Raw genomic sequence first — 13161 nt, forward strand, 5'->3', positions numbered from 1 at the left:
AACTGCATTACAAGTAGGTATGTTTTGATTATGTATCAGCTGAGAACATGCAGGCAGTCTTCGGCTTACAACCACAATTGAGCCCAGAATTTCTGTTGCTCAGTGAGTCATTTGTTAAGTGAGCTTTGTCCCATTTTATGACCTTTCTTGCTATGGTTCTTAAGTGAATCGCTGCAGTTGTTAAGTTGGTACTGCGGTTAAGTGAATTTGGCTTCCCCATTGGCTTTGCTTGTCAGAGGTTTGCAAAAGATGATTACATGAACCCAGGACATAGCAGCCGTCATAAATACGAGTCAATTGCCAAGCATCTGAATTCAGGTCATGTGACTATGGGGATTCTGCGACGGTCATAAGTGTGATATACAGTCATAAGTCCCTTTTTTCAAGGCTGTTGTAACTTTGAATGGTCACTAAATGAACTGGTGTAAGTCAAGGGCTACCTGTACCTCAGAGGTCTTCTGTGTAAGCTGCCCAGAGTCCCTTAGGGACACTTGAGAGGGCAGCAAATTAATAGATGTCTGAACCCAGCCACAGTTGTCAATATATGTCAGGAATAGAAGGAACTTACATAGCAATAGCACTCAGACTTATATACTGTTTCATAATGCTTTACGGCACTGTCTAAGCAGTTTACGGAGTCAGTATATTGCCCCCAACAATCTGGGTTCTCATTTTATCAACTTCAGAAGGATGGAAGGCTAAGCCGGTCAGGATCGAACTGCTGGCTGAGGCCAGAGTTAGCTTGCAATATTGCATTCTAACCACTGCGCCACCACGGCTCTCAGGAAGATTGCAGTAGAGAAATGGGTCCTGTTGCATTTTATGTGATAGAGCATAAATTGGCCAATTTAATGTCATCTGTTTTGCTTTATTCTGAGGGCTGTACTCTTTGGTGTACTCACGTGTGCATAGGTATTATGTACTCCTCTCTAATGTATCGTGCAACAGTAATTATCAACTGAGCGAATTTAGAATCTCTCCCTCCTGTTCTTTGCCCCAGAGTAATTTTAGAAAGAGGCAGCTGTCTGGTAAAATCACCCAACTGAGTCACTATGGCTTGTTGTAGGGCAAACACAATAATCCAGAGGCATTGAGCTTAGGAGCAGCCTGGTCAGCAGTGCCTGCACAATTCTCTTTTCTTAGGAAGGCTTGGGAATTAACCTTATCGCATCTCTTCTGATTTATTGTCTAGCTTTCCTTTTTCTTCTTCCTTGGCCCTGCTGCTTCACTCCCTTCCCTGCTTCTCCAGGCTTAGACCTCAGACTTGCACATGCAAATTTTAACAGCTCTCTACCTGTAAGCCGGGCAGTTGTGTCACTTGTTCACCTCGGTGAAAAGAATTTGGTGGCCTGGCTGACCGCAGCCAGTTTTGTTTATAATGGGTGCAATTTATCTGATTCAGGTGCACTGTGGCCAGGTATGAAACCTGAGAGTGGTTTAATTCAGACTCCATCTCCAAGTCAGCACAGTGTTCTTACCTGCACTACAGGGTTAACCACAAGCCAATCCAGCCCAGCACATTATTCTTACCCTATTCAAGGTAAAGGTCGGCATGGTTTTTATTTACGTACCTCTTCCTGTAACCTGGTCAAGAAGCCACAAAGGGGCCAGCACGTTTTCGTCTCTGTTTTGTGCATGCTTCTCTCTGCTTGGCAAGCTCTGCTTCTGCCACCTCTCTTGCTCACCGTTTGCCTGCCTCTCTGCTCTACCAGGTGAATTTTACCATGCTCTGCTTTCGAAACCCTCATAGAAATGGGGAGAAACCATCTGGGTATGGGTCACGTGCATGTATACAAATGGCTAAAAAACAGTGGTAATAATAATGTCCTTATTCAGCATGCAGTGTTTGCCATCTGCTTAGGTTTCAAGAAATGCATAAAGGTTAGCTTTATCAACCTGCGGTAACTTGATTTCTCAACGATAAGGATCTGCAAATTACTTTTTAATCAACACTAAAATCCATCAGAGGTTTTCAAAGTTGCAATAGAACTATTCAGATCTTTTAACTCAACCTGCCATTAAGCTGCAAGGAACAGAATGTTCTTCTGGTTTCCAATAGGCAGTTGTCATTAAAAGAAGGAAAACCTCAGCTCATTGAACGGGCTGAATATGATTCAGAAATACGCGATGGTGCATTGCATTTAAAAATGCAACATAGACAGTAAGTGACTTTAGCTATCATTGAGCAGGTCTCTTGGACTAATTGCAAGCAGGGTGAAAACGGGAGAAGGAAAAACTGGAGTGTTTTCCAGACAATGGCGTTAAAAAAGAAACAAGCAACTCTGGACATTTGATACCCTGCAGAAGTAGGAAGGAAATGCAGTCAGATTGCTGCGATATATCTTACTCGAAAGGAGCATCCCTAAGTGGATTGTGTCACTTTGCGGAATGACAGGAACAACAGTGTGTGTGTGTGTGTGTGCGTGTTTGTTTTTCATTAGTTGATTAAGAATTCTAAGTTTCAAGATACCAGTGGGATATAGCTTTGATGACATCAAGTAATTTTATATTGCATTGAAGTAGGTCATCCACTTTAAGGATTAAATTGTGTTTTTAAAGTCCGCTTGGTGGGCTGTGGGTAGCTGTTGTTTGGGATAAAGATGCAGTTTCCATTAGCATCCAACTTAAAATCACTTCAGAACTGAATTTCTTGACAAAGAGATGGTTCTTTTATTTGCTTATTGTATCTGATTTAGAGTAGGCCATCTGTAAGTGTTTTTGGTTGCAGTGGATTTAAGCTTGCCAACCTCTGACTTGGATCTGGAATGGAACAAATTAACCTATCTGTTGTGTGTTGCAATTGTTAATAATCAGCATGATGTGCAACATGGAACAACATGTGGTAGTGTGTCTTTGCACCCTAATGAGGGTTCTCTTCATACTATTCTCTCAGCTGTCTTCCAGGTTCCATTTTTTTCCACCTGATACGGTACTTATGATTATTAAGCAACTTAGGCTTCCGAAGGCTATTTCTGATTGGGTGCCCTGTTAATTTATTTTGGGGATAGTAGTTCTGAAAGGACCTACTCATAGAGTGTCATCATCTGCCTGTTTTCAATGGCCATCTTTTTAGTTCTAACCCTCTTAGAAGCAGGCCGAATGGTAATGAAGTTGATCCAAGCCAAATCGGCCCTTGAAATCATTAGGACAAGTTTGTAATGTGACTGATTGCAGCTTCCAGTACCAGTGCAATCCTACACATATTTTCCAAACTGATGCCTTCTACGTATTTTGGACTTAAGGCTCCACCATTCTTTAGCAAATATGTCGCCTGGCATTTAGCAAAGATTACAAAAGATTTCCATTGATGTCTGTTCAGAGGTAGTTTTCATTGACTTATATAAGACTCCTTCTTAGATTAACTTGTATAAATTTATACACTTAAATTACACAGTTGTAGAACTAATTGCTTATGCTGTGGTTTCGTGGTATGTATTTGTGAGAAGAGCAAATTACATTTGTGTAGCATTTTTTTAAAGTAAATCCAAAAGACATTTAATTATTTTGAGAAGGAAGAACAGCTGCATGGTTATGTCATAGTGGGACCTGGTCATCTTGTCTGATGTTTCTGTGAATTCCTTTGATGAATGGAGACATAGGTCGAACTAAAAGATCCTGGAAATGTTCCATTTTCCTTCCGTTAGGTAGTTTTTAACAATTCTCTGAATTTTAATGACATGGATTAATACACGGTCTTCTTCTGAACGTCTTACAGCTTCAAGTACCAATGCCAACTCAATTTCCACTTCCTCGCCTGCTGTCAATATTTCAGCTGCCACCGCCAGCATCTCTCAACAGGTACATAATTCTCCAGTATAAGTTAGCCTGTTCATTGTCATGTTTTTTACTCCATGCTCCAATATATTTAGCAACTGGATGATAAGTGACAAATAATAATTTGATTTTATGAAATGTGTAAGTATCCCATCTGAGACACGTATCTCGCTGTCTTTTCCTGTGTTGTTTGTTACAATGCTGACTAGTTCAGACTTTCAGAAAAAAAAAGTATTAGCTTGATTCCAGAATGGAACAACTTGCCGTGGCCAACGTGCCGTAGGACAACTTACTACGGCTAACTCAGACCACGGTCCAACTCGCTATGGGATAATTCAACAATTCGATTTAATTATTTAACAAAAAATTTAAAAAAATATTTTATTTTTTGTCATTCACATTTCATTGTGTTCCTCCTTTTGCACCCTTTCTTTAATGATTCTCTTCCACCATTTCTTTGATATTAGTGTAACTCTTGTCCCACGGCGAGTTGTCCCGTGGCAAGTTGGCTATAGCCCGCCTGATTCAGCCTTAAATGTTGTAATTCTGATTTTTTGTTTGTTTGTTTGTTTGTTTTGGCTTAGCTGTCAATTGTATTTAATATCAGCTAGTTCCCACATCCTTGCTGGGCATAAAAGTTGTTGTCCAATATACCTAAGGAGCAATAGGATGGTAAATATAATGTTTACAGAACAAAATATAAAGTTTGTTAGGTCAGTAACCACTGCAAACATGTAGCAGGGGTTCCACTGAGAAGTGAGTTCACTTTAGAATTACACAACCAAGCTCCAGATGACCTGTTTAAAAGGAACGTGGAGTTTTATACAGTCCCTGTGTGGATCACCTAGCCAACCTTATCTGAATTCTAAAAAAGCTAAGCACGGTTGGCTCTGATAAGTATTTGATTGGGCTATCTTCAAGAAATCCGAGGTCTGTAGCTATGGTCTAGAACAGGGGTAGGCAACCTTGGCTCTTTTATGACTCGTGGACTTCAACTCCCAGCCGGCTCAGAAATTCTGGGAGTTGAAGTCCACGAGTCATTGCCTACCCCTGGTCTAGAAGATGGTAAAAAAATTCCTAACAGAAGGCAGTTATACATCATATCTGTATAGTATTTCTTATGTCTGCCTTATAGGGTAGACTACACTAAGAAACTAATGGCATATAGGTCTAAAACCACTTTTATTAGAATAGCTGTAGTAATAGAATCTTGCAAGTCTGAATGTGCTTCCCTTCTCCCTCACTTTCTCTAACTTGCCATCATCCTATATAGGCCGTTGAGAATTGTAATTGCCATAGCTGGAACGCACCAAGACAGAGAAGGCTATCTAATACAGACTGGCTTTAAGATTCTTTTAGCACTTGACAACTGCATGTTTTCCACCATTCTTTGCCCTCTTTCAGTTCTTTCTTTCTTTTTCTTAAAGGAGTATCCTACTTACACCATCCTTGGCCAAAGTCAGTACCAGCCGTATTATCCCAGTTCAGGTTTTGGCGTGATAGCACCAGCAGACAGCAGCACAGAGACCAACACATTAACATCTGCCACATATCCTTCGGAAAAATCAAATGCCATGGTGCCTACCCAGACGGTGCAGAGACATTCTGGTAAACTCATGGGGGAAGATGGATATGTAAATGCTTTTTAGATCAGTATTTCTTAACCTCAGAAACCTTTAAGATGTGTGGACTTCAAATTCCAGATTTCCCCCAGCCAATAGGCTGGAGCTAGAGGGTAGTGGGAAGCTATAAGACCTCAACTATATCTTAAATTGTACCACAGAAGTGCATTTACGTTGCTCCTAGCAAGGCCTATTCCTTTTATTGACGATCTGTAACTGAACCCGGTAGAAAAGTTCTCCTATCAGAGGAGCCCCTCAAATTGAGAGAATAGATTGAGTTTCCCATTGAGTTACCCAGCAAGGATGCAACTCAAGTTCTCATTTGGGCTGATTCGGAGTTAGCGCTGCTTCCAATCATTCTGTTGCCCAGCTGCCCCATTAGGATTGATTATTTTGGTGTTCGTTGCAGGTTTGTTCCTCTATCTGGAATAAATGGGTTGTCATCTCCACTCATCCTGAAGTCCAGATCGTTAAAACTTCCTTCATGCTGCTTTGCAACATTGCAAAGATAGCATTTTAGAAAAGGAAGGGGTGGGTGTACTCTTAAGGAAAGGCATTCCACCGTTAGAGCAAAAACTGGAAAATGCTGCAGATGCCAAAGCCGGACAGTGAGGCAGATGCCTCCTTAGGTGGCATCTCATCCTAAGAACACTTCCCCTATGGAGAGTTGATGCTTTTTCTGGATTTTTCATGTGGTGCAGTGGTTAGAATGCAGGATTGCAGGCAAACCCTGCCCACTTCCGGGAGTTCAGTCCTGAACAGCTCAGAGTTGACTCAGCCTTCCATCCTTCCGAGGTCAGTAAAATGAGGAGCCAGGTTGTTGGGGTGACGCTCTAAACCCTCTTAGAGAGAGCTGCAAAGCACTGTGAAGCAGAATATAAGTGCTATTGCTAAAATATCTTTAAAACCTCCGTTTTATGCTTTCATTAATTTCAAGGGCCTTTTTATTCTGTCTTTTGCTGTTTTACTTGCCTGTTTTCTTTCCTTTATTAATTTTTATTGAAAGGTTGTCAATTTGAATTATGTAAGCTGAACTGGAATACGGCATTGAAGGCACAAGATACATAAAAATTGCTGTTATTTTTCTTCTAGGTGATCCATCTACCAGTCCATCATTGCCAAGAGCGACTGCAAGTAAACATGTAGATGAGCAATCTAGGAGAAACATAACTGCAAAAAACAGAGGCAAGAGGAAAGCAGACGCTTCTTCACCGCAGGACAATGAGCTTGAAGTTTGTGTTTGCCATTTTTCTCCCTTTATTTCTCTCTCTCTCTCTCTCTCTCTCTCTCTCTCTCTCTCTCTCTCTCTCTCTCTCTCTTTCTCGTAAGATAGGAAAGTTAGGCAATTGTACTCTGCGAATCTAATGGGGAAATTGGTCTATTTAACTTTATTGCTATAAATCGTGAAAAATTAGCTAAGCTAAATAGGACTTAAAATTGAAACATGAGATCACCACTTGAGCATGAACATAAAACGAAGTATTGTGATACAAAAAGGATTTGAAAGTTCTGGATAAGGATGAGGGTGACACTTGTTGAATAAGGAATGCCAGGAACCCAGTTTCTTTTCCTCAAAACAGGGACCATCAATCTACAGGTGTCACATTGCGGTATAGAGAGTAAAACTGATGTAATACATGTTTGTCTCAATCTCTTCAGAGGTTCATCTTCATTTCTGAAGTTCATAATCTAGTCCCCCCAAAAAATCCAGTTTCCTCCAGCAGAGCCAAATGTAATACCAGAAAACAAATGCTTTCCCCTGTCAAAAGTTAAGGCTCTTGTATCCTTTTAACAGCATTAAGCCACAGGATAGGGGTGCTTTTGAGGCAGTTGGGGGTGTGGGGGGGCGGACAACCAACCACCACCAAGATTAACTTATTTCACTTCTGCCTCCTTCCTCAGAGAGTATTTCTGTGGGACTTGGACGAGACCATCATAATATTTCATTCTCTTCTGACAGGCTCATATGCCCAAAAATATGGGAAGGTATTGATTTTTGTTGCTGTTATATTTACTGTAAAATGTATGGATGATTTTATCTATTCTCTTAAGTTAAGCCGTCAAAAGGGTAAGACTGGAAGTTGAAGTCGGAACATCTTAAAGTTGGGAAAGTTGGGAAACATGGATCTGGAGAATTGACCGATGCTATATTCCCCCCAAAGGGAAAGTTAGCAGCTGGGTGAAAGTTGGTGAGCCCCTCCGGATGAAGGACGGGCTCCTTTAGGAGGTGTGATACCAGTACCGCCTTGAAGGGTACCTCGTGGTTGTGCATGATAGCATCTTTTTAGGTTGGAAGAAAGAATTTAAATCATTTTTCATTTTCTTTAAAGTTTTGACTGTATAGAATCTGGAGGTTCCCGTGCATGTGTATATTTCTGACTTCCATATACAGCAGCCTATCTTAGAATGCCAGAAAATAGTTTTTATGGTGTATGCAAACCTGAAAGGTTCCATCCAAAAGTATCTGCAAGGAGGAAGGAGGAGGGGAAAAGTCAAGGTGGGGGCCAGGCAATCAAAGCCCCACCCTTTTTTATATCACAATAAATGGAAAAAAATGAAGGCTTTGATTGATTGGATGATTTTGGTCACCATCTTGCCTTCTTTTACCCCATCCCCATTCCCCTTGGACATTATTGGTTCTATCCTTAAGAGCTGCCTAAAAGTATTTTTATATATAGTGGTCCTTGACTTATGATCGTTTTTCAGACTTATGACCACTGCAGCATCCCCAGAGTCACATGATCAAAATCTGGATGCTTGGCAATTGACTCGTATTTATGACGGCTACAGTGTCCCAGGGAGACGTGATCACTTTTTGCAACCTTCTGACAAGCAAAGTCAATGGGAGCCAGATTCACTTAGCACCATGTTACTAACTGAACAACTGAAGTGTTTCACTTAATAACAAGAAAAGTCATAAAATGGAGCAAAACTCACTTAACTGTCTTGCTTAGCAGTGGAAATTTTGGGCTCAATTGCAGTCGTAAATTGAGGACTCCCTGTACATTAATAAAAAATAAAGCAAGTAATTCACCTGGATAACACTTGTATTTGCTGCAAGCTTCTATGAATATATCTTTTGCATTAGAATGTCTTGAAGTCTTGTGAAAGTTTTTAATATCATCCCTTCAGAAAGACTCTCTTTTAACTTTTAGGATCCCAGTTTAGTTGTTGGCTTTGGTTTGACAATGGAAGAAATGATTTTTGAAGTGGCTGACACACACTTGTTTTTCAATGACTTGGAGGTAGGCAGTTTCTGACTTTACATATCATGGAATGTCATAATTGCAAGTCTGAACTTCCAAATTAGTCAATTAAGATTAACAGTAGGAGATCTATGTTCTTCCAATATTAGTTTCGTTTTTTGATAGCATTGTAATCAGTGGATTAATAGCACCATCTTTGTTATAAGAGATGAAAAAAGCATTAAACTCAATTCTGATTTGTCTTGCTTCAGTCCTCTAAATTGCTTTAAAGTATAATTTTGAGGAGTATCGTGGCTTATTGTTTTATCATTAATCATGTTATCTTTAAATGAGCATAGAGATCAAACAGAAGTTTTCCATTACCTGAAAGATTTATATTAGGACTGCAATCCACAGAGACAAAACTGGCTGGGTAGGAATTGTAATCCATTAAGCAGGGACCTGATTAGGGAAGAGTGCATTGCATGCTATTGCTAGTTAGCAGAGATCATGATTGGGCATCATAGATTTCTTTCTATCTTTTCATTACAGGAGTGTGACCAAGTACATGTAGAAGACGTTGCATCAGATGACAATGGCCAGGATTTGAGGTGTGGATCTCAGGGATTAAAAGGGACAATATTGTGATGTGTGTATGTGGGGTGTGTGTGTGTGTGTGTGCTAAAAACAAAATATATCAATGTTGAACGTTTACAAATTGAAATACTGTTCTTTGGTATGACATTTGGATTTTCTTATTGAAAAGGGAAAAAAGGATAGCAGAATAACCATGAGCATTCAGCAACATCTAATTCCTCCTTGTGAATAAGGGTGGTTTTAGAGCCTCAGAGCACTTGATTGGCAGACCAAGGAAATTCTTGCATGCAAAGAATTCAGCAGGATGCTAAAAATAGAAATTGTGTTCAACAAGCTGCTAGGGCAGGGGTAGGCAACCTCGGCTCTTTTATGACCCGTGGACTTCAACTCCCAGAATTCCTGAGTCAGCATAGCTGACTCAGGAATTCTGGGAGTTGAAGTCCACGAGTCATAAAAGAGCCGAGGTTGCCTACCCGTGAGCTAGGGCATCCCCTGGAAGAAGGGCAAGCGTTCTAGAATCTTTAAACAATAACTATTGAAATCCAGATTGTGAGGCACAGGCTTCCTTTTCTATTCCAGCAATTACAATTTTTCCACCGATGGCTTCAGCGGTTCAGGAAGTAATGCCAATCATGGTTCAACAGGAGTCCAGGGAGGAGTGGATTGGATGAGGAAGCTGGCATTCCGCTACCGGAAAGTACGCGAGGTCTATGATAAATACAAAAACAATGTTGCTGGTGAGTATCAGCAGGTTTCTTACACTCTTTCTACAGGACGCGAGACTCTTCTATTGAAAATTCTTAAGCTTTTGGAAAGAACCAGAATCAGCCAACCATCCAATAGTGACTTGGTTGTTCATTAGCCATTTGGCCATATCAAAATACAAAATATAAAACACAGAACGTTAATAAGACAGAAATGGAATAAAAGAAACAGATTAAATACAAAGAATAAAATAAAAATGCTATTTTTTATGTCAGTATATCACTCCCTACTACAGTTTATCCCAATCAGACCCACCTATGTAAATTTCTGCTGAACTGTTTTATTGAAATAGAGCCATCCATCCAATTTGGGCAGAATTGGAGCAGGACTTCAATAATGTCTTGAAAGGTTATTAGCATTGGGGTAACTGCATTGAAATGTTCACACTTGACATATGCAGTCTTCTGGAATGCAACCAAGGGGTACATCACAACCTTGGTGTAATATGCTTCCCCTTGAGGAGATGGTGTTCTAGAAACATGACATATAAATAAATAAGATAAAAAATCTTTCCCAGCACAGTTCTCTTCAGTTCTTTCATTGAATACGCTCCCAGTGTACTTGCTGGCTATAGAATTCTGGGAATCGAAGTTCACACATCACAGATCTGTCCAGGAAATGCAGAATTCCATTTTTTGTGAAGTGCCGTCAGAGGGTTTACTTTCTTTCACACAGTGCTTTTTAACCACACCAAAACTATCCTCTTTTGTCAGTGTGGCAAAAATATATCCCCCACTTCCACCGCTAGCCCTATTCATACGCCATGAATTGTGAAAGTCATTTCACAAAAGACTTTTTTTAGAGAAGGGTAAGGCTGACTGGAGTGATAGGAGAAATTTTATATGCTTAAATTTATGAATTTGAACTTGGTTTTGACTTATTGCAGAAAGACAATTTGGAAATGAAAATCTTTAAAAACCTGATGGTCTAATATATGAAAATTGTACTTTCTGCTGTTTTCATCAAGACATCTCTCCAAATTGAAAAAAAATCCCAGTTTATTGAATGCAGAAATCACAAAGTTGGTCCCCGACACTAATAACATTTCTATTTTCTGATCAACTTCATTTGTTTTTTCCCCCCTCTAGCTCTCCTCAGTTCTGAGAAAAAAGAAGCACTACAGCGTTTAAGGGAAGATATAGAAGTGTTAACAGATTCTTGGTTGGGAACAGCATTAAAATCCCTCCTGCTCATTCAGTCCAGGTACAAAAATGAGAATCTATTGTAGAAGAATAGTTCTGGTACAGTACCTGCTGCCACATTTGTGTGAGATGAAGTGTCTCATAAACAGCATAGTGTTAGAAGTGTCCAACCTGAACCCTAAAGAGATGTTCAGGTTTTACTGGAGAACCTTATAACTGGGCACCCAAACTTAAAGTTCACATCTGAGCAAGATAAACCAGAATTGTTTAAAATATTTATATAACCTTGTGGTGATACACTCTTTGTTCTTCTTGCCGTGGAATTCTGGAATAGCTATTTAGGATTCTGCTCTTGTAAGTCAAATATGTTTTGTTCATAGCTTATTAAAAGAGCAAGCCAGATTCCAGCGTGCCTGGCTGAGGAATTCTGGGAGTTGAAGTCCACAAGTCATAAAATGGCCAAGTTTGAAGACCCCCTTGCTCTAGGCTTTGCAGGAGAAGCAATATATGCACCTGCTATTCATTCATGATTAAGAATTCTCAAATACTGGCCTCCTGCCATGACTAATTGCGGCCATTGCTGCAGAGGAGATTTAAATTGAGCTTCCTTTTGTGTTATTCTTTTCCCGATGCGTCTAGACTTCAGTTTATAGATTTTTTTCTTTGTCGTTTGTGTAAACAGATCTTTTACGAATAAAAGTAGCTCATATATCTCAGCTCCCACATATATCTTCTTTTCCTCCCTCTTGTTTTTCCTCCAGAAAGAATTGTGTGAATGTACTGATAACAACCACTCAGCTAGTGCCAGCTCTGGCCAAAGTCCTGCTGTATGGACTTGGTGAAGTGTTCCCCATTGAGAATATTTATAGTGCTACAAAAATAGGTAAGTGAATTACATCAAATTCCTCTGGGTGGTGTTGGGGATTCCCATTGAATGCAAACTGAATATGAAAGAAAGAAAAAGGAAGGAAAGAAAGAAAGAAAAAAGGAAAGAGAAAGAGAAAGAATCACAGTCAAGTATTTCTTTGTTTTAATCACAAAGATGTCTGTCCCTGGCAGGTAAAGAGAGCTGTTTTGAACGAATTATCTCTCGATTTGGAAAGAAAGTGACCTATGTGGTGATTGGAGATGGCCGTGATGAAGAATTGGCAGCCAAACAGGTGACTGTGGACTTCATTCTTTTTCCCCTCTTAGCACCCAGGACGGTCTGTTGTCTGTTTCTGCTAGCTCTTTGACTGCAGCTTCTGCTTCAGAGCTACCTAGTGCCTTGGCCACCCCCTCACCCAGGCACATCCGTGACTGATGGGCTGTTAACTTTTGCTTTCTTGGGTGACTCCAACCCTCGGAAAATACAGTATTACATTTGCCCACATTAGTCAGCCCCATTCAGATTACGGGCGTGTATTCTTGCTGCACGATGACAGCTGAGTGTGGTGGCTAAAATGTTGGGCTTGGTTGGGGAAACCCAAATTCAGGTCTCCATGGACCAAGTAGCTAACATTGTGCTAGTCATACTCTCTCGGTCTAATTTATTTCACCGGGTTGATATGCACTAAAAATGAGCAGAGAATCTTGAGTTCCCAGAAGGACCGTGAAATATAGTTGTGATGATAACAATGACGATAAATAATAATGAAAGGATAGGCAGTCTGAGATCTGGAAGTTTTGTGTCCCGTTCCCCCCCCCCCCCGAACCTTTTTCCCCCCCCTCACCATCGGAAGTCCTTGTCAGGCTCCAAAAACTTAAGAAAGACACACAGGTTCTTTGAGCAATCTCCTTTATTACAACAAAAGAGAATATTTGTATCTCAGGGTTGAACTGGGGGGTGGTCCTTGGTGCTCTCTGAGTTTGGTGATTTTCTTGCAGACTTTTCATTTCCCAACTAGGTAACATCATCTGTGCCCTAATAATTCCTTGATTGTTCCCCACCTATGGACAAAAATCTTGCCAAACTAAAGCAGACTAGTTGCACCATTAAATACTGAAATCGACTAGGGAGGAGCTGCCTTAACTCTTCCTCCCACACTAAGCTTCGCTGTCTCTTGCTACTCTGGAATGCATTCCCTCCATCCTGGG

The 13161-nt window shown here is 40.4% G+C and overlaps 1 protein-coding gene across 5 annotated transcripts in view; it reads left to right on the forward strand.

Annotated features, from left to right (window-relative positions):
- Positions 1–13161, forward strand: part of EYA3 (EYA transcriptional coactivator and phosphatase 3) — a 29408-nt gene that overhangs the window by 13839 nt on the left and 2408 nt on the right. For all 5 annotated transcript variants that reach the window (XM_081334267.1, XM_081334264.1, XM_081334265.1 and 2 more), the window contains 11 exons: positions 1403–1540; positions 3716–3798; positions 5202–5382; positions 6489–6628; positions 7299–7382; positions 8552–8641; positions 9134–9192; positions 9758–9915; positions 11032–11146; positions 11847–11968; positions 12145–12245. In XM_081334267.1, the coding sequence (XP_081190393.1) occupies positions 1403–1540; positions 3716–3798; positions 5202–5382; positions 6489–6628; positions 7299–7382; positions 8552–8641; positions 9134–9192; positions 9758–9915; positions 11032–11146; positions 11847–11968; positions 12145–12245 (1271 nt within the window). The remainder of the gene's footprint in view (positions 1–1402; positions 1541–3715; positions 3799–5201; positions 5383–6488; positions 6629–7298; positions 7383–8551; positions 8642–9133; positions 9193–9757; positions 9916–11031; positions 11147–11846; positions 11969–12144; positions 12246–13161) is intronic.

Source organism: Vipera berus, assembly GCF_964194415.1.
Source record: "Vipera berus genome assembly, chromosome: 9".
NCBI lineage: Eukaryota > Metazoa > Chordata > Lepidosauria > Squamata > Viperidae > Vipera > Vipera berus.